Below are 21,391 nucleotides of genomic sequence, written 5' to 3'. Positions count from 1 at the left end.
ACCATCCGGGTCCATGGACCTTGGACAAACTGTCAGATCTGTGGTTTTGTCTGTCCCCAGAGGGGGCACTAGTGGGACAGTGGTGGTGCAATGGAGAAACTTGGGAGGCTGTAAATGATTCCAGCGCATGTGCGCAATGATGATTAATATATGCTCACAGATTATAACAGAAGTTGAAACAGATGAACTGGAAATGATTGGTACAGGAAATGCTGACAACGAAAATATAAACAGTCACAGATATTCAGCTGGTCTGGGAACCAGTGCAGTAATATAGTCAATGAACCAGTCTGGAAACTGAAATAGCAATCTGATGGTGATAACTCCCACAGTTGGATTTAAAACCCAGCAATAGTTCTCCACACAGTCAATTAGTAATGCAAAGTCCCCAATCACATACAGGTGAAATAATGGATAGCACCTGGAGAGAAGTCTCTACTGCAAACGGTGGAAGCTAACTGTAGCAGAAGCTGGAGCTGATGTAATGCTGGGACCTGTAGTTCTACAGGAATGCTGGAACCGGGAGATAACTTGGAGATAACTGAAAATAGGAGATTGCTGGAAACAGAAGTTTGAAGACTGGAGACTGGAAACAGGAGTTTGAAGACTGGAGACTGGAAACAGGAGGTTGAAGACTGGAAACAGGAACGGGAACCAGGAGACGCTATGCAGCAATGAGACGCGTTGTCCAAGGTGATGAGACTGAGCCAGTGCTCTGGACTTATACCCCCTGGTTGGCAGTCATTGGATACTTGGATCATGTGAGCAATCACAGCACAGGATTGGGTGCTCTCCGGTCAGCTGACCGCAAGTGTCATGGCGGCGTCCATGCTGAACAGATGGCCGGTACACAGGACGACACCTGCAGAATGGACTTCAGGGGTGCAACACAATAGTGGGTACTGCGCACCGCAGACAGGATGCTCATACGGCCGCAGACTGGGGCCATGACCTCCGGAGGCCTGCACACCAGCGCGCCGGTAAGTAAGACATCACTGAATGTTGGTTCCTGACATTTCCAGAGATGTTCAATCGGATTCAAGTCTGGGCTCTGGCTGGGCCACTCAAGGATATTCACAGAGTTGTCCTGAAGCCACTCCTTTAATATCTTGGCTGTGTGCTTAGGGTTGTTGTCCTGCTGAAAGATGAACCGTCGCCCCAGTCTGAGGTCAAGAGCGCTCTGGAGCAGGTTTTCATCCAGGATATCTATGTACATTGCTGCATTCATCTTTCCCTCTATCCTGACTAGTCTCCCAGTTCCTGCCGCTGAAAAACATTCCCACAACATGATGTTGCCACCACCATGCTTCACTGTAGGGATGGTATTGGCCTGGTGATGAGCGGTGCCTGGTTTCCTCCAAACATGACGCTTGTCATTCACGCCAAAGCGTTCAATCTTTGTCTTATCAGACCAGAGAATTTTGTTTCTCATGGTCTGAGAGTCCTTCAGGTGCATTTGGGCAAACTCCAGGCAGGCTGCCATGTGCTTTTTACTAAGGAGTGGCTTTCGTCTGGCCCCTCTACCATACAGGCCTGATTGGTGGATTGCTGCAAAGATGGTTGTCCTTCTGGAAAGTTCTCCACTCTCCACAGAGAAATGCTGTAGCTCTGACAGAGTGACCATCGGGTTCTCGGTCACCTCCCTGACTAGGGCCCTTCTTCCCTGATCGCTCAGTTTAGAAGGCTGGCCAGCTCTAGGAAGAGTCCTGGTGGTTTCCGAACTTCTTCCATTTACGGATGATGGAGGCCACTGTGCTCATTGGGACCTTCACAGCAGCAGATATTTTTCTGTACCCTTCCCCAGATTTGTGCCTCGAGACAATCCTGTCTCGGAGGTCTACAAGACAATTCCTTTGACTTCATGCTTGGTTTGTGCTCACACATACACTGTCAAGTGTGGGACCTCGTATAGACAGGTGTGTGCCTTTCCAAATCATGTCCAATCAACTAAATTTACCACAGGTGGACTCCAATTAAGCTGTAGGAACATCTCAAGGATGATCAGTGTAAACAGGATGCACCTGAGCTATATTATGAGCTTCATGGCAAAGGCTATGAATACTTATGTACATGTGATTTCTTACTTTTTTATTTTTAATAAATTTCAAAAATCTAAAAAAAAAAAAACTTTTTTCACGTTGTCATTATGGGGTAACGTGTAGAATTTTGTGGGAAAAATTAATTTATTCCATTTTGGAATAAAGCTGTAACGTAACAAAATGTGGAAAATGTGACGCGCTGTGAATACTTTCCGGATGCACTGTATTTTTAAAAGTACAGATTATCAGTACTGCGCAGAACCCATTCGGGAGGGAAGAAGCCAAGGATCTGCGACGGGTGGTTTGCGCAGCAACATGGGTCCAGGAAGCAGCCCGATGGGAAGCCAGTGATCCGATGCAGCATCCTACGACGCAGGTTGGATCACTACTGCAGCAGGAGTCGTCTGCTTGTAATAGACACCTCCTGCTGCATCATCATACAGCGCTATCACTGCTGCTTCCAAGGAAGAGGCAGCACCTCCATCCACACCTCAATTATGCTTCAATATCCATCCCGCTGCTGCCAAAGCTTGATAACAGTTTCCGTTTGCAGCGTTGCACTTTCCCCAGTATGCAGTCTCAGTTCTGTATTATTTATTATTTCCATCTCTTTATACTCTCATACCAGTGACAAAATAAGGTTCAGCTGTTCACAAAGCAACGAGAACATTGTAGGAATAAATACATAACCCCGTAGCCGACTGCACTAAATATTTACAGAAGCGTTTCCTGCCTGCACAAGGTTATATCTGAACAAAACTCTCATATTCTGCTACTTAGTGACACAACGAGATCCGCACAATTCATTCCGTTTTGCACAATAGATGTAAATTTTAATTTTGCTTGAGGATTTGCCAGGAGAAATTGTCGGAAGAAAACACTATACTGTAGCCACTACGCATAAAAGACACAGAGGCTTATCGTACTGCGCTGTAACTCGTAGCAACTAAACAGCAAGCTTCATCAGTTTTATGCCGATTACACTAATTACAGACAAGTCTGATTGCCTGCTCGGGGATACAGCTCATTTGTGTTATTTTTACCATGATAGTAAATCAGCCTTATTACCGAATTGTGAGTACTAAGGGTTCTTCATGTGTAACATGTTCCTATTCTGCTGTATTAGTCACTGCAAACAGTTTTTCTTTGAAGCGAAATCAGCTGAAGTGCCCACGTCGCCCACACACAATGTGAAACACGGTGGTATTGTATCAGCGTGCCTGGATCGTCTACCCAGCTCACAGCCAGCTGCGCTCGTGTCCCCTGACCTTAGGAAACGCCTATCAGCAAATACCATCATCTTCCTCACTACCCCCATGCACTTTGTTAAAGTCGAAAAATATCGTTATTCTCATGCCTTGTACTAACCCCATGCGCTTGCCCGCTGCACGTGCACATTCTCTCCCGTGCGTGCGCATATTCGCAGTTGCGTGACGGCGCCTCCACGGACATGCGCTCAAGCGCGTGGTATGTGCATTTACGGTAGTTTTTGTGTGCGTCTGGCGGGCGACTCAATTGTCACATAGTTAATCCAAATAGTGCATTTTGTAGGTTATGGTCTCCTTAATAATATCAGTAAGTTTGTTTAGTGTAGCTGGTTCATGGACAGAGAAATCCCTCTTTACATGATACAAAGGGTCAGACAGGTTTTGAGCAGTGGTGTTTGGTATGCAACGGTAGAGTATTTTATTAGAAACAATCCGGTGCTGGTTAGGTAAAGATTAATTGCTCCTGCGTATAGTTATGTCTATAAATAGTTTCTGGACATTTACTGTATTTTGCGGTTCATTGTCCATGTGGTAGGAATCCTGAGATTCCCTCCCACCTGAGCAGTCTGGAATAGTCACAGCCCACCTGTTCAAACAAACCTATGACCTTTTGTTGTAATGTGAAGACAGATTCCTGTGTCCAATGAACAATGAGATATAGGTCCCTTTGTAGTGTACTGTATGCAGTGTATATAAGGAACAGCCAGTTTGGGCCAGCTTAGTCTACTCTCCACAAAAGGTTTTCATCACTGACTAACTATGGAGCTGGTGACCAGGACTGCGCAGCGATCATTCCCCAGTGTGTAAGTTTTTCTCTGTAACCAACTTGTTCTCTGTTTGTATTTGCCATACTCTCTCTCTCTCTGTTATTGTTACGCTGTTGTATATTGTATATGTGTAGTTATTATGTTTAGATATTGATGTTAGTCTGTAGTGTATAAAATGTTAACTGTATTTTTCCTTTTTACATAACTAAATCTCGTTAGTAAAGGTTTTGGAACCTTAGCAAGGTATTGTGTGTTTATTACATTGCTGAGAGTATTCAGAGCGTCTCAATCGCTCAAGAGGCTTTTATATAATAGAGGTTAATTAGCATTGCATTGTGTTCACATTACAAAACCAAGGTTTACAGTATAGGCTCAGCCTTTCATTGTGTTGCATACAAGGTTTTCTGTGTGTCATCCTGTGAGCGTCTGCGCCGCTCGTGTTTCTCTTGTGGGCACAGCGTCCGCTACGCTAGTAGCGTAGCATTACGGTACTCGGACCGCCTATAGCATGCTCGATACCCAGCGTAAGCCGTGAGCGAACGTGTCACTCGTGCGTCTCGACCGCGGCCTAGCGTCTGCTACGCTAAGTGCGTACCCTTACGGTACCCCGTATGCCCATTGCGTACTGAGTCTCTTACCAATATATAGTGAATGTTATAAGATAAATAATTAGCTCTATCAATTTCATGGGAAAATGCAGACGCGTGTAAATAGAAGCACACAGTCCAAACCCGGGTTTGCACCCTTCTAGATATGATTCACAAATTACCTCCCAGGTGGAAGCATCCATATTGCTGGCTGAACCAATCTTCAGGAATCCACAGTCAATGAACTCACTAGGTCCTAGTAACAACACTGTGCCATGACATGGAGCGACTGTGTATGTACAAGCTACTTATTTGCTTTCATTTTATTGGAGAACCAGACTAGCATGTCTCTGTCACACTAATGCTTCCTGAGATGATAGGATGTGCTCGCAGGTACAAGAACAGGCCCGTGTGCTAAGGGCGACAGCACAGCCAACGTTGTACCACCACAAAGCTTGTCCTGCTTGCGGACAGCACCAGGGACAGCAGGACTGCCATGCGGCTGCAGCACACCGGTGCAGCTTGCTGACCCCGCCTCCGGATTTGCACCACTCACTGCCACTGTACAAGATGAAATAGAGGCAGCTGTGTGGAGACTTTCTCAGTCAGAATTCATAACACTGAACGTCATGAGTATCACTAAGGGACTGACAGGCACATGAAGGTGTATGATATACCGCTGTACTGGGGAAGGATATAATGCACATTCAGGGTGTCCCATAATGATGGGGCACATTTTATTTTTCATTTACAAAAGCGTAGGCTCTCACCCATCTTTAAAATGTAATGTCTTTGAAAGTCTGACTTTGGGAATAAATGTTGGTCTCCGTTCCGGACACTGATCCTTAATGTTACGCCGAGTGAAGAAGCCCCTCACCGACACGCTGCACATGCGTCACTTTCTCTTTCCCTCCTTTATAATCCTTCTCGCCCGTGAATGGTCACGCCAAGCTCAGTCAATACAATATGTTTAATTGGTCGCTCTTTGTTCTTGTGATTTCTACCCACGTAGATAGGTTTCGGCACTTAATGATGTCACCATGGAATATGAATATGCGATTAATGATAAATGGGCCCCAAAGTAACGGCTGTAGGGCTGTGTGACGAGTTGATTTTTAAGAGTGTTTTGCTGGCGTTACTGAGGCGGAAGTAGAGCAGCACCATTAACTAAATGAGCAGTGACCAGTCTCCGATACTGCGATGGCATCTTACCAGGGCAGCACCCAGCTCCTTCCAAGCAGCGATGCCGGTTACACTGGGACAGTTCTGTGACGAGACAATGTCTGACTGACTCCAGTGACTGGGAAGAGGAGGGTGGGAGGATGTTACTAGGTAAGATCTATATGGTATGCATTTATATGGTCCAGGGGAACAATGGTGGTCATTCCGAGTTGTTCGCTCGCAAGCTGCTTTTAGCAGCTTTGCACACGCTAAGCCGCCGCCTACTGGGAGTGAATCTTAGCATATTAAAATTGCGAACGAAAGATTAGCAGAATTGCGAATAGACACTTCTTAGCAGTTTCTGAGTAGCTCCAGACTTACTCGGCATCTGCGATCAGTTCAGTGCTTGTCGTTCCTGGTTTGACGTCACAAACACACCCAGCGTTCGCCCAGACACTCCTCCGTTTCTCCAGCCACTCCCGCGTTTTTCCCAGAAACGGTAGCGTTTTTTCACACACTCCCATAAAACGGCCAGTTTCCGCCCAGAAACACCCACTTCCTGTCAATCACATTACGATCACCAGAACGAAGAAAAAACCTCGTAATGCCGTGAGTAAAATTCCTAACTGCATAGCAAATTTACTTGGCGCAGTCGCACTGCGGACATTGCGCATGCGCATTAGCGACTATTCGCTCCGTTGCGACAAAAAAATAACGAGCGAACAACTCGGAATGACCCCCAATATAATGGCAACTTCTGTAATAAAAGCGCAAATAATGATTACATTTATGAATACATTTAAATAAAGCAAACAGAGGGCCCTAACAATCTAAGCTTACCTCGCCAGACTTCCAGATGCATATTAGCATAAGACCACATGGCCACAAATACCATATAACATTACTAATGACAGAAAGGAGAGCACGGTGTAAATTCTAGTCAGCAGTCTTAGCGGGAGACGCATCAACAACGAGAAAGAAAATAAGTTTCTCATAGCATTGAATGAGCTTCTACCGGGCATTTTACAGACTGTTCTAGATAAATGATAGCTAGAATATGATTGGTTGCAGAAAGTATCCGGTCACTTTTCATTTTACCCTTGTAGGTCTTATTTCCATGTATTGCTTATCTCGCATTGTAACCAATGTAGCGCACCCAACATGGCTGCCTCGTCTGGTACGCTACTGTGCAGAAGAACAATGCATGGTTCTGAAGACTGTGCGAGGATCTCGTCTAGTATCTTTATTTCCCCCATTATGTGTCACCCCGTCCAGGCATTGCTTATTCCGAGCTCGTCTGAGGCATGGCGACCGAGATGGGATGCCTGTTGCAGATGGATATTTTGCTCCCAGCATGGAATGGACGCACATGCGTAAACAAATGACGACGGATAAACCGCGGGAGGAGAGATTCATGTGCATAAAGACAGCTGGATACTGACATTAGCATAAACGCATTAGGATACTCTCATTAGCTGTGGGCGGCCGCATGTGATGGTCCTTTTACGGCCGACCTATACTGTGAGCGGGAGAGGGGAGAGCGACTGGTACTATAAATACGCTTTATGTTACAGTATGCTACAAAGGTGCATGACGACTGCTCTGCACGGATTCTGTGAACACAACGCGAATGAGCCCTTGTATTTAGACTTCTTGAAAATAATGAGCACTTTCATCCCAAACTAATAGGGTGCACTACCGCCAGATTCAGTCAAAATCCCAGTCTGAAGATTACACTGCCGGTTCCTGTTGGCCTACATTTATCTAGATCAAACAACCATCTCGCCATTTGAGATTTCTAAAAGAAAAGAAAATCCTAACAATACAATTTCCTGTAATAATACAAGTACAAACATGACATGGCCCCTTTAAATGCACGTTCCAATATACACTGATTTGTGCGTAAAAGAAGCACAAGAATACTTTTTAAACATTTCATTCAAATAGGATTTGCAAATTGTTTTTTTTTGGGCACGCTGGCGTAGCAAAAGAGGATCTTTTAAACAGACTCAACCCGCTCGGTGAATGTGCTTTGATCTTTGTCAATAACTGCAGGGATCGTTGCCTAAAAGCTTTACGAGAAATTACATTAAACTGTAACTGAAACAGAACAAAAAACAAAACAAAACTGAAAAATAAAATGCATTTTTTTTTTTGGCTTACCTGTTCCTCGGATAACTGCGAAATGTGATTCACAGCCGCGTAGGACTCAATTTTAGGATTAAAGTGGTTTATAATGGCTCTGAAAGGGAAAGAAACAGCAATTTCTATTAATACGCATGTCTATCTTCTCAGTGTGAGATTACAGGTTATCTCTCCTAACTGCTGTTTTGATATTTGCAGGGAACTCAGCGCTAAGTACATATGGTAGCATGCCCTAGAGAGGGTTACAATCCCAATTCAAGAAATAATTGGCTGTGTAGAGAGTGGATGTGGCAAGAGGTGTAGAGATGGTGTTACGGGGGAACAGCCACGGCCATCAATTAAATGTGTAATCTCGCTGGATGTCAAATCTACCACTCAAAGGCCAACAAAGATTTCTTTCACGACACCTTTGAAGATAAACCTGTGTTTCAAGGAAGTGATTCACATATTAAAAAATAAAACTAAATCAATTTTTTAATTGATTTTAAAAACTACAAAGGCATGAGGCCGAATGAAGATGGAAGTGATGAAATCATAATTCACCATTCATAAAGAGATGACTTACAATTGTATTAGCATCAATTCTGTATTAAAATTTACTTAGTGTGCGTGTGTGTGGGGGAGGTTGAGGAGTAGCACAACATTTGGCAATGAAACCCCTTATTCGCCGGCTCAACAGGAGTTTTTTCATATAGAATTCCTTCTTTTTTTTTTCCAACTGTAAAACTGACCCAGAACAAAGTGTATATTGAGAATGAAAGTCTACTTGTCTTGTGACCGGTGGCTCAGCAAACAATATGGTTACCTTCGATCTGTATAGATGACAGGTGCTCTTTGTGTTGAAAAAGTATAAATATTCTCTTAAAACAGATTTTGATTAGCAAATGATTAAGATCTAGGGACTGACTGGGAATTTCTTCTGCTGGTAAGTTCAGCTTTAACAGACAGCCAACAGCATGGGGGTGGAATTAGGCAGATTTCCCGGCCGATGGCTGGGTCTCCAGACGGGATGTGGTCAGGAGACCAGCGCTCACAATATGACACCTACAGCCCGCCCTCTCGCAACCCCGACACTCAGCATGCTGGCTAGCAGGGACTATTCCCGCTCCTGGGTGTCCACGACACCCGCAGAGTGGGAAAAGAACCTGTGCCACTGAGCCCGCAAGGGGCTTCGTTGCGCCAGCACCCCCTCCCTCCACCAGGCATCTAAATGCTAGGATCTCCAGACCTCCAGTCGCACGATACCAAGCCCCACGCTATCCATGGCCATGAGGCCAGGCGCAGTATTATGGAGCAACAGAGAGGACCTTCCAATTACAGGGAGCTAATAGAAGAGGTATGAGCCACATGGAAATAATAGAAGACGTATAAGTCACAGGTCGCTTACAGAGAAGGTATGAGCTACAGTGATATATTAGCAGATGTATGAGACACAGGGCACTAATAGAAGAGGTATGAGTCCCAGCACACTAACCGAGGAGGTATGAGTCCCAGCACACTAACCGAGGAGGTATGAGTCCCAGGACACTAACCGAGGAGGTATGAGTCCCAGGACACTAACCGAAGAGGTATGAGTCCCAGGACACTAACCGAAGAGGTATGAGTCACAGCACACTAACCGAAGAGGTATGAGTCACAGCACACTAACCGAGGAGGTATGAGTCACAGCACACTAACCGAAGAGGTATGAGTCACAGCACACTAATCGAGGAGGTATGAGTCACAGCACACTAATAGAAGAGGTATGAGTCACAGCACACTAATCGAGGAGGTATGAGTCACAGCACACTAACAGAAGAGGTACGGATGTGTCCTCATGCATCTAGCCTCATTATGCCACGCAGCATGAGAAGCCTGGCATGAGTGAGCCACCAGGGCCCGTGCAACTATGCTAGTGTTGGGTGACTTTTTTGATGGAAAATGCATCTTAGTCGCTACTAGAAGGCACCAGGAGACTGGGCTGATTAGGTTGATATGCAACACTTTTATATCTGTGGGCGACGGAGTCTGTATACGAAGCATAACAGAACTTGGCATGGAAATAAGTGCGGCAGCTGCCTGGTAGCACTTTCTATACAGATTCAGAGACTCTATCGCCCAAAGATGTACAAGTGTCACATATCAAAGTAATCCGCACAGTCCACTGGTGCAACCATTGCTACCAGAGCTGCACGGGACCTGGCGGCTCACTTAAGCCATGCATCTAGCGCTGCATGGAGACATAAGTCACAGGGCTCTAATAAAAGAGATGCTAACAGAAGAGGTACGAGTCACAGGGCACCAACAGAAAAGGTACGAGTCACAGGACGCCAACAGAAAAGGTTAAGAGTCAGAGGACACTAACAGAAGAGGTACGAGTCACAGGGCACCAACAGAAGAGGTACGAGTCACAGGGCACCAACAGAAAAGGTACGAGTCACAGGGCACCAACAGAAGAGGTACGAGTCACAGGGCACCAACAGAAAAGGTACGAGTCACAGGGCACCAACAGAAGAGGTACGAGTCACAGGGCACCAACAGAAGAGGTTGTCAAAGTCGGAAAATATTGAAGAACACACAGCACGTATAAACTGCACACACATGCCCACTGCGCGTGCACTTGTTCCGCCGTGCGTGCACATATCCGCAATTTGCGTATGGTCGCTCCCGCAGTCCTGCGCGTGGTATGGGTATTTACGGCAGAGTTTGTGAACGCATGGAGAGCTATCAAAACATTACATATTTAATCCAAATAGTGCACATTATACACATAGTCCCCCTGCACCACATCAGAAAGTATCAACAGTTTAAATGATTCCAGAAGAAGGGGATTCACCTTTACAGGATAAGAGGGGACAGACTAAGGTTATAAGGTGGTATTTGGTATCCAGCTGTAGGGTATTTTAAGGGTAACATTCCGGTGTTGGTCTGCGGACGATCGCATGTTCCTGCGAATAGTTATGTGCAGAAGCAGAATATAGATATAAACTGTATTTACTGTATATTATGTATGCGGCGGGAATCCAGAGGAGACCACCCACAAGAGCAGTTGAGAAAGACATTGCCTACCTTTTCAAATCAACCTATGACCTCTCCTGTACTATAGAAGTGCATTCCTGTGTCCAATGGACAAAGGGATTACAGTATCCATTGTATTGCTTTTGGAAGACTTGTATAAATAAAGCCTGCTGCAGCCCAGCCCGACACAAGACTCTCAACGTTATCAACCTGATAGCGGAGGACCGGACCGGGAGGCGCACGCGAATATACTCACGTATGTACATTGACTGTAGCCATTTACTCTGTTGTATTGTAGTGCATCATTTGTATTGTTAACCCCCTTTCAGAAATATTACTCTGTGGTGTCGGAACCCAGTGATTAACTACAAATCGGTGTTGTGTCTTCCTTTTCCTGCTAAGGTTTAAGAGTGTATTAGTAACGCATCGCATTGCTGTATAAGGTTTAAAGTGTATCTCTGGGTGTGCGCGCGCTGTGTATACTTTGTACCCCCAGCGCGGCGTTTGTACGCTAAGTCCGTACAGTGATACGGGACTCCGTACGCAAACAGTGTATAAAGTACGTAGCGTGTGTATTAAGTATAGCGGCCGCAGCGGCTAAAGGTTTAAATTGTATTTAAGGTGTGTTTAAAGTATAGCTTTATGTTTTAATATAAAATCGACATTATCAAGGTACGAGTCACAGGGCACCAACAGAAAAGGTACGAGTCACAGGGCACCAACAGAAGAGGTACGAGTCACAGGGCACCAACAGAAGAGGTACGAGTCACAGGGCACCAACAGAAGAGGTACGAGTCACAGGACACCAACAGAAAAGGTAAGAGTCACAGGACTAGGTGAGTAAACTCTATAGAAATGTGCAATCTTCTCTCTTATTTTTCTGTTCTTTTATAATAACTCCTGAATAGCGACACAGCATGGTGCAAAGTCACTTCCATGGGCTATGAAAGTCACCCCGTGCCTCTATTGTATCCAAACAACCTGTCAGCAATAGAAAATCAAAACATTTATATTCAGAGTTGCCATGTGCCTCGTAAATCTCCTAAGGAAAAGCGATGCAGAAGTTTGGCAGGCTGATTAAAGACACGGCAGTGCATCTTGATTAATCCTTTCATGATATAATCTCAAATATTAAGCTGGCTGAGGTTTGACGGACAGAACAGTACATACTGTAGTCTCTGTTGTGGCCTGTGCGAGTAACATCCATCCGTGTAATACAGGGTAATACAGTTACACTCTATACGGGTCCAATAAAAATGTAGGTTATTACCAGTCATATAGCACACACACATACCGCAGCGCTTTTACAGAGAATATCTGTCCATTCACATCACTCTCTGTCCCAATGGAGCTGACAATCTATGCTTCCTACCGCATACTGTACACACACACACACACACACACACACACACACACACACACACACACACACACACACACCCCTACCTACCTACCTACCAGTATATTTTTGGATTGTGGGAGGAAACCAGAGCACCTGGAGGAGACCCACACAAAAGTGGGGAGAATATACAAACTCCACACAGGGCCGTGGTTGGAATGGAACCTCATTGCTGTGACGTAGTAGTACTCACCATTACACCATCCGTGCTGTGTTCTGCAGATTCTACAAATGTACGAAGTCTTATACAACAGAAATCCCACCAGTTGTTTACTTGGTGGTGGTGGGAAACATAGCCTCCGCTGGCACTTCTGTGTCCAGGCTTCGTTTTTATACAGCCAAATTCAACTAGCCATATTAAAGGGCCCTACACACTGGCAGAAAGCACTGCACAATGTGAACCTTCTCGTTCATTAATGAACGAGAACTCGTTCATATCGTGCAGTGTGTAGGCACCAACGATGAACGATGCGCGGCCCCACGCTCGTTCATCGTTGGTGCCCCGTCGCTTATGCATGCAGGCCAATATGGACGAGATTGTCCATATTAGCATGCATTGCTATGGCGCCGGGGTGAGTGAAGAAAGTTATCGTATCGGCGGTCGGGCAGCTCGGTGGCGGGTTGCCCAGTCTGTAGGGCCCTTAAGCTGTTGGTTTACCATGGGTTGACTTAACGTGCTTACTGCACTTGGCGCAGGACTGCGGATAACGCAGTCTGATTAGGTTCCTATTAATTCTCTGATTGTTAGTGACCGACACTAACCTGCAATATATGATTGAGTTTATTGCTGTTGAGGGTTAATAATAACTACGGCCAGAAAAGATTTTGCTGCACGCTCGCACCGGCACAACGAGCGACACTGGGGCCTTTAATCTTTACTGTGAATTGTTTCACAGGTAAACAAATCTGTACATGCAATATCTCATTATGGGCCCGATTCAGAGCCGGATACAAACGGAAACGCGGAAGATCTTGTGGATATCTGTACACTGTACCGTAAAAAAAAAGCATATGAACACGGATGCAGTTTGAAAGTGTGCACGGATTGGTCCGTCTGTCAATGGAGCTGAAATGGGTCTTCCTTGTATTAACTGGGTGGCGACCATGCCAGAGCATGGAACGGGGACACACACAGCGGGAGCGTCATCGGGGTGTAGGCCGACTATGTGCAAGTGTGTAGTGCTCCTGCGACCATTTCTGAAGGATATTTTGCACCTAGCATTGGCCGGATGTAAGACTTTATTCTAATGACACTGCGAACATGAAAAAAAAAATGGTGCCCATTCCGAAGTTTCACATACAGATACACAGATGTTCGGCGCACATGATCAGATTCTTACTCTAGTACTGTATAATGAAGTATGCTGCCCCCACTTTTCCTTACAGGTGCGCCTGGCTTGGAATAAGGCCCTATAGGTTTTATTTGACATGTGCTATATGCACATAGATATAAATACAGAGGCTCAAGTGACTAGTGTTAAAGCTCGTGAGTGAGAAATGGTGCTCCAGCCAATCAGCTCCCAACTGCCGTGTGTTCAGATCCTAACTGTCATGTGTTCAGATCCTGTCATGTGTTCAGATCCCAACTGCCATGTGTTCAGAGCACGTGTTCAGATCCCAACTGCCATGTGTTCAGATCCCAACTGCCATGTGTTCAGATCCCAACTGTCATGTGTTCAGATCCCAACTGTCATGTGTTCAGATCCCAACTGTCATGTGTTCAGATCCCAACTGTCATGTGTTCAGATCCCAACTGTCATGTGTTCAGATCCCAACTGTCATGTGTTCAGATCCCAACTGTCATGTGTTCAGATCCCAACTGCCATGTGTTCAGAGCATGTGTTCAGATCCTAACTGTCATGTGTTCAGATCCTAACTGTCATGTGTTCAGATCCTAACTGTCATGTGTTCAGATCCTAACTGTCATGTGTTCAGATCCTAACTGTCATGTGTTCAGATCCTGTCATGTGCTTGAAAAATTACAGTTGGGAATTGATGTTGCGTGTGAGAAACGGTGCTTGATCCAATCAGCTCCCAACTGTCATTTTTCAAACACAGCAGGATCTGAGCACATGACAGTTGGGAACTGATTGGCTGGAGCGCCATACGCAGCAAGTTTTAACACTTGCTGATAAACGAGCCCCTAAATCTATCCTTATTCTGCAATGTATAAATTTCGGTTCCGGTATGAATGGTCGACCATGTTATGGTCGACAGTCATTAGGTCGACCACTATTGGTCGACATTGACATGGTCGACACATGAAAAGGTCGACATGAGTTTCTTTACTTTTTTTGGTGTCGTTTTTTGCGTAACGTGACTGGGAACTCCAGTTAGTGCACCGCGTCCCCTCGCATGGCTCGCCATATTTCAGGCATGGTGCCTTCGCTCCGCTACCGCTTCGCTCGGCACAGATTACCGTTCCAATCGTAGTCCACGTGGATCGTAAAGTATGGAAAAGTTCCCCAAAAGAAAAAAAAAAGAAAAAAAACTCATGTCAACCTTTTCATGTGTCGACCTTTCACGTGTCGACCATTTTCATGTGTCGACCATGTGTCCACGTCGACCATGTCAATGTCGACCAATAGTGGTCGACCTAATGACTGTCGACCATAACATGGTCGACCATCTGAACGGATACCATATATTTCTAGGTACACTCAATGAAAAAATGTTCTATAAGCAAAGGCAAAGAGAATAAAATACTTTACCTGCACAGAAGAGTTACACTCAAACCTGTTTCTCTCTATAATGGGATTGAAACTATGTTCAACCCATGCAGCTAAATTACCAGGATCAGCAAACACTTTATGATAAAGGCAGTGTGACATGCAGCTGGCCAGTGCTACAGTATACCTTATACTAATCACCTGCTTATCTTACCGACAACACCCAAATCTATCTGTACTCCCTTCTAGGTCTTGTGTGATCACCGGTTTCTCTGTTCAGCATGTCCAAACCACAGTTTATCATCCTCCCACTAGGGATGGCCATCGACCATCAATGATTCCCAATCATCGATGGTTTTTGGACAAATTAGAATACTTTTGCCATCAATGGGGGAGAACCAGATGGTTTCCCTCCATCGATGGCATGACCAAATATTTATTTTTTAACTAGGTTCCCTTACAGATGGTTCCCACCATTGAGGTTATCCACCAATGGTACCATCGATGGATAATCCACCAATGGCCATCCCTACCTCCCAGGTGTCACCACCTCCCCTTAGATCTTTCATCATTTAACTAACTAAAGAGGCATTAGCTTACAAAGTCCCAATAACATTATTTTAATTAAATATTTTAAATATTTGTTTTTGCATTTAAGACAAATACATACCGTATATACTCGAGTATAAGTCGACCCGAATATAAGCCGAGGCACCTAATTTTACCACAAAAACCTGGGAAAACTTATTGACTCGAGTATAAGCCTAGGGTGGGAAATGCAGCTCTAGCCGTACACAGACCTCATAGTGCCAGATATGCCCCACAGTGCCAGATATGCCCCACAGTGCCAGATATGCCCCACAGTGCCAGATATGCCAGACATGCCCCACAGTGCCAGATATGCCCCACAGTGCCAGATATGCCCCACAGTGCCAGATATGCCCCACAGTGCCAGATGTGCCAGATATGCCCCACAGTGCCAGATGTGCCAGATGTGCCCCACAGTGCCAGATATGCCCCACAGTGCCAGGTGTGCCAGATATGCCCCACAGTGCCAGGTGTGCCCCACAGTGCCAGATGTGCCCCACAGTGCCAGATGTGCCCCACAGTGCCAGGTGTGCCCCACAGTGCCAGGTGTGCCCCACAGTGCCAGGTGTGCCAGATATGCCCCACAGTGCTAGATACTTACCCTCCGTCGCTCCCGCGCTTTCTGAAGGAGGGACACGGAGAGCGCAGCGCGCAGCTCTCCTGTGTCCCTCCTGCATCTCCGGCGGCAGCGGCGTGTGTTAAAGGAAGTGCCGGTTCGTGCACTTTCTTTACCACTCAGACGCCGTTGCCGCTGGAGATGCAGGAGGGACACAGGAGAGCCGCGCGCTGCGCTCTCCGTGTCCCTTCTTCAGAAGACAGTGCGGGAGCGACGGAGGGTAAGTATCTAGCACTGTGGGGCATATCTGGCACACCTGGGACTGTGAGGCACCTGGCACTCTGTGGGGCATAAAGCTGAATCGAGTATAAGCCGAGGTGGCTTTTTCAGCACAAAAAAAAGTGCTAAAAAAGTCGGCTTATACTCGAGTATATACGGTACTTGAAATCAAGGTGCCTTAAACACTTTCTAAAACCTCCCTCCCTATTACACCTCTAGCTACTGTATGTAGCTGCCAGATTTAAAGCTTTTTCAAAGGGCAAAACCAACCTCATTTCACCTTTTAAAGAATTACTGTTTTAAATCTAATGGTTAAATCACCAACAACGAGCGCTACGTGCAGCTCGCAGACTATATCCCCCCCATCCCCCGCCATTGTGCCGTGCTGTGTAACTGAATCTACGAATGCTCTCAGGCTTTGTGTAGCTGCTCAGAGGCCCAACAACTGACAGTTCCAGACTCTCGAAACCTCCACACTGAAACACAATGCGTAACGCTGAATGTCACAACAGACCGATTCCTTTTCCGGAGACAGACAATGAAATGATAAATATCTTTGTAATCAAGCAAATACAATTAAAGTGTATAATGAAGCGCATTTGGGGGTTTGTTTTACGATGCAGCTCCTATCTGCAATCAATGAATCAACGAAACAAAGAAGTAAATGAGGGCTCACAACAAAGACTCATGATGTGACATTAACGCAATAAAAATCACTCAAATAAATTTTTCTGTTTTGTTTTGAAAGAAGCCGCGGTTCCACAAACCAAAATGGCAGCAATATAGCGTACTATGGAGTTTACATTATTATAGCATTAGTGAAAACCCATGCCTCTGATTGCCAGCACCTAGCACACAGTTAGGGGACCCCTCTCATATCCTGTGCACTGAGCTCAGTAGCGGATCTTGCCACGGGCAAGCAGGACTTTTTTCGGGGCGCCGCCTTCCGGTGGGCGCAGGGCGCCATCCGGAGGGCGCCGCACCAGGGCAAGATCCGCTGCTGCTGTGTGCCCCCCGCTGCCCGCCTGCTGCCGCTGCCCCCCCCGCTGCCGCTGTGAAGGGAAACTAGACGCGTACGCGTCTAGTTTCCCTTCGTGGAGAGGACCTTTGCTGTGCGGTGCGCGATGACGTCATCACGCACCGCACATCATTTCAGTCTGTACAGGGGGCGTAAATGACCACGCCCCCTGTACGAAGCCACACCCTATTGCCGCCCGGGGCGCTCAGAGCGCCAGAACCGGCCCTGACTGAGCTGCACTTTGCTGTTACTTTCAGGTACCATTGATGTTCTAGATTTCTACTGAGAATTTGTTTTCATGTCACAGGTGCACAGACCTGGTTAGTAGGGCCTAATTCAGATCTGATCGTAGAAACCTGCAGGGGGACGCCCAGCGCAGGGCTAGTCCACCCCGCATGTCTGGACCTGCCCCCCCCCCCCCTTCCTGCACTGATGCTAAAGCATCGCATAGCAGCAATGCTTTTGCACCTGGGGAGTAGCTCCCTGCCTGCCCGGCTCCTGAGCGCTGGCCGGGAGCTACTCACAACATCCCGGGTCGCAGACCGTGTGATGTCACGCAGCCAACACGCCCGCTGCCAATGGTCCGAACACGCCTGCGTTGTCAAGACCGCGCTCTGTCAACGGCATTCTTACGCCGCTGGCACTCCCGCCCCGTCTCTGCCTATCAGTCAGAGGCAATTGCAGCCGCGAGATGCTTTTAGCATCTCACTGGGCTCCCAGGATGCACACGCGTACTCCACAAAAAAATTCAGACTGCGATCACTGCCGCTGCAGCGTTGCAGTCTGAATTACCCCCTTAGTGTCTTAGTTACTCTGTATCTGTATCATGTACAGATGTGTGCACATACACCTATCCTGCTGTCGTGCAAAGGACTGTGAAGGCTCGCTACACACTTTTACACAAAATAATGCGTCTTATTGGGTATGGTAAGAAATGCCGGCTTTTGGCAATCAGGAGACCAACAACGGCATGCCAACAGTCAAAATCCCAACAATGGGCAGTAAGTAGTCTAACCCTCCCACTACCCTACCTTTGAGGTGCTTAACCAAAAGTAGCCTAACCCCTTCCCCCCACACCCTAAACCTAACCATACCCTTCCCCGCAGCCTAATCCTAAACCCCCCTGGTGGCGCCTAACCCTAAACCCCCCACCAAAACCCCACCCCCCGACCCCCTAACCCCGAGTCATCCGGGGTCACCTAACCCTTAACCCCCCCCATCACCAACATGGTACTTACCCGCTCCACTGTCTCGACGGCCAGGATTCCAGCGTCTGTGTGCTGGCCACTTTCGGGAGTCCAGCATCAGCATTTCACCGTGTGTCAGGATTGCGGTGCAAGTATCTCGAGCACCGGGATCCTGATCGTTGGGATTGTAACCGCATCCTGTCTTATTCACATCTCTAATGCAACAAAATCACAATGCACTAATCTTGTGTGTCCAGTAGACCATAAGCAACTTTGTACACGGCTACGATGCAAATAGATTACTAGACTTTGGAAAACACACAAAACACCTGGACTCGGACGCCATGCGTCGACTCTGGTGCATCATAGCCTGCCTCTAGCTCTGGGCACAGAGGGCGGACGTGTGCCCTCTTCCACTCTTCTCGGTTACCCATGTGGGCCATCTCCAGTAAACACACATTAGTCCAAGCCTGGCCAACCTGCAACCCTCCAGCTGTTATGAAACGGGTGTAGTAGGGTATGCCGGTGGCCGGGCACCTGGCGGCCAGCATACCGGCGCTGGAATCCCGACCGCCGGCATACCGACAGCTGGGCGAGCGCAAATGAGCCCCTTGCGGCCTAGCTGTGCTCTCCACGCTGCGGGCGCGGTGGCGCGCTACGCTATCTATTCTCTCTCCAGTTTTAGCATTCCAGTTTTAGCACTCCCTAATAGCAAAACTGTGGCAGGGCATGCTGGAACTTGTAGTTTCACTACACCGGGAGAGCCACAGGTTGGCCAGGCCTGCACTAGTCTCTATTTCCTGGAACAACTACAAAACAAAAAAAATGTCATGTAAAAAGCTGCATCAAACCCATCTATACGTGTTAGTGTGTCTGCAGTGCTTTTGTTATGTCTAATAACCACGCAAATCTTCCTAATGCCCCGTCTATTATTCCAGTACAGTAAGCCTGGTGCTTACGTAACTGGGATCATGGTTTCACAACAGTTTCCTGTCTGAATCGTGCCCTATACAGAGACATTCAGGGTAAGACACATGTGGATCCGAGGCCGTTGCTAAGTACGGTACTGTGACTTGTAGACCCACAGCAGGTAGCGAGACAGAGACTGTATACAAAGTATATGGTTTTCCGCCAGTGTTCTATTGCTGCTGGGAAAGTAAACAGTAAGTGGCCAGGGTTTTACGGGTCTCCTCGGATTGCCTCAACTTCTGAAATAACACGTGTTTCTCGTGTGATATCTAGACTATCCGGATCATGGAGCCAAACACAACACGTAAATTGCACAATCTCGTTTTCCAATTTGCTCCGTGATTTGTGCAACTAAAACCAACACCGTCCCTTAGAGATCCACTAGCCTGAAATGGAAAAACGGTTAGCGAAAGCTCCATCAAGTATAAATCCATAGCGTATATTACCGAACACCGTGAGTGCAGACATTTCATTAGATTATGATAACTATACGGCTTCGCTTATTTACCAAGAATAATTTATAGGGATTTACACAATCGCACTGAAGAAGCGGCGTCACAAAGCAGAAATGTCTTCATCTGTAGGACTGATTCGCTTTAAGGCCGTGTTCATGGAATTTCACCTCTGTGAAGGGCAATTAACGGGATTGCTGGGATGGGGAATATATACTATGCCATTTGCCTGCACGATGAGACTATCTATAGCACATCGAGAGTTAAAGTACTGTACACCTCACGTACATCTATCAACTGGGGATGTAAAAATTATATGCAAGTTAATTAAAACAAAAATCTCCACTGTGATCTCAAGTTTGATAAATACGGTAATTGAAGCAATAATTATTTTTACAATTAATTTAAATTCTATAAAGACTATTTTTAAAGGTCACTGAATACATTATTTATGACATGCTTTACAGAATGTAATTTACAGCATGCATGCCGCATATCCCAGTGGTGTATAATCAGGATTTGGGCCATTAGTACAAGGCTGGCATTTTTGTGTGTACAATTTTACAATGCACTAAATGTAGTATACGGTCGGCTCGGAGAGAAACAATCAAGGTTAGCAAAGCAGAGGCACTTGAGAGATTGCAATCACAGACACACTGACGCTTGGCGGAATTCTTTCTGCTGGCACCAAAGATGGAAAGTAGATAAAAGAAAATAATAATAAATAAAATCTTGATTATGAGGTTAATGTGCTTCTGGCTGCCAATGCCTGAATAGCGCATTAGAAATGGGAATGTTTTATTCCCACCGCTGCGTTCTAAAATTACGGTGCCAAATTTACAACGCAGCACGACAATTTGATAATACACGTTACAATTACAATTGATTGAATTGGTAGAAGTTTAACGCATGGAAATAAATTATTGGAGGAATGGAGGAAACACTGTAATGTGAGCTACAATAAAATGGCCACTGCTTGCCAGCGCTGATGGCTGGATGAGGATCTGTGTGCCCAAGGATATGAGATGGATCATGTGTGATCTGGGGATCTTTACAGTCGGACATACAGTAAAAGTCACAACTATCAGAAGGATAAGTACACATGCTCTTCAGTGCATACAGGTGTTGCACAATCTCCCTGAAACGCTTTCTCAAAAGTAGGCAAGTATGGCGTGCAAGGTCTGACCATTATTTATATAAAAATGCAGGACGCGCCAAGCTCCCTGCCTTCTGTCACTACTCTGTGCTGCTGGGGGATGCTGCTACTTCTACTATCTAAAGGTACTCTCACAGTGGCTTCTGCTGGCTCC

At 46.2% G+C, this 21,391-nt stretch overlaps 1 protein-coding gene across 3 annotated transcripts in view; it reads right to left on the bottom strand.

Annotated features, from left to right (window-relative positions):
• The window catches only part of ARMH3 (armadillo like helical domain containing 3), a 281,292-nt gene that overhangs the window by 37,381 nt on the left and 222,520 nt on the right, over positions 1–21,391 (bottom strand). For all 3 annotated transcript variants that reach the window (XM_063962376.1, XM_063962377.1, XM_063962378.1), the window contains exon 24: positions 7,986–8,064. In XM_063962376.1, coding sequence (XP_063818446.1) covers positions 7,986–8,064 — 79 coding nt within the window. The remainder of the gene's footprint in view (positions 1–7,985; positions 8,065–21,391) is intronic.

The sequence above is a fragment of the Pseudophryne corroboree genome, chromosome 3, assembly GCF_028390025.1.
Source record: "Pseudophryne corroboree isolate aPseCor3 chromosome 3, aPseCor3.hap2, whole genome shotgun sequence".
In the NCBI taxonomy this organism is placed as follows: domain Eukaryota; kingdom Metazoa; phylum Chordata; class Amphibia; order Anura; family Myobatrachidae; genus Pseudophryne; species Pseudophryne corroboree.
The sequence above is the reverse complement of the archived record's forward strand: the minus strand, read 5'-3'. Positions and strand labels throughout refer to the sequence as shown.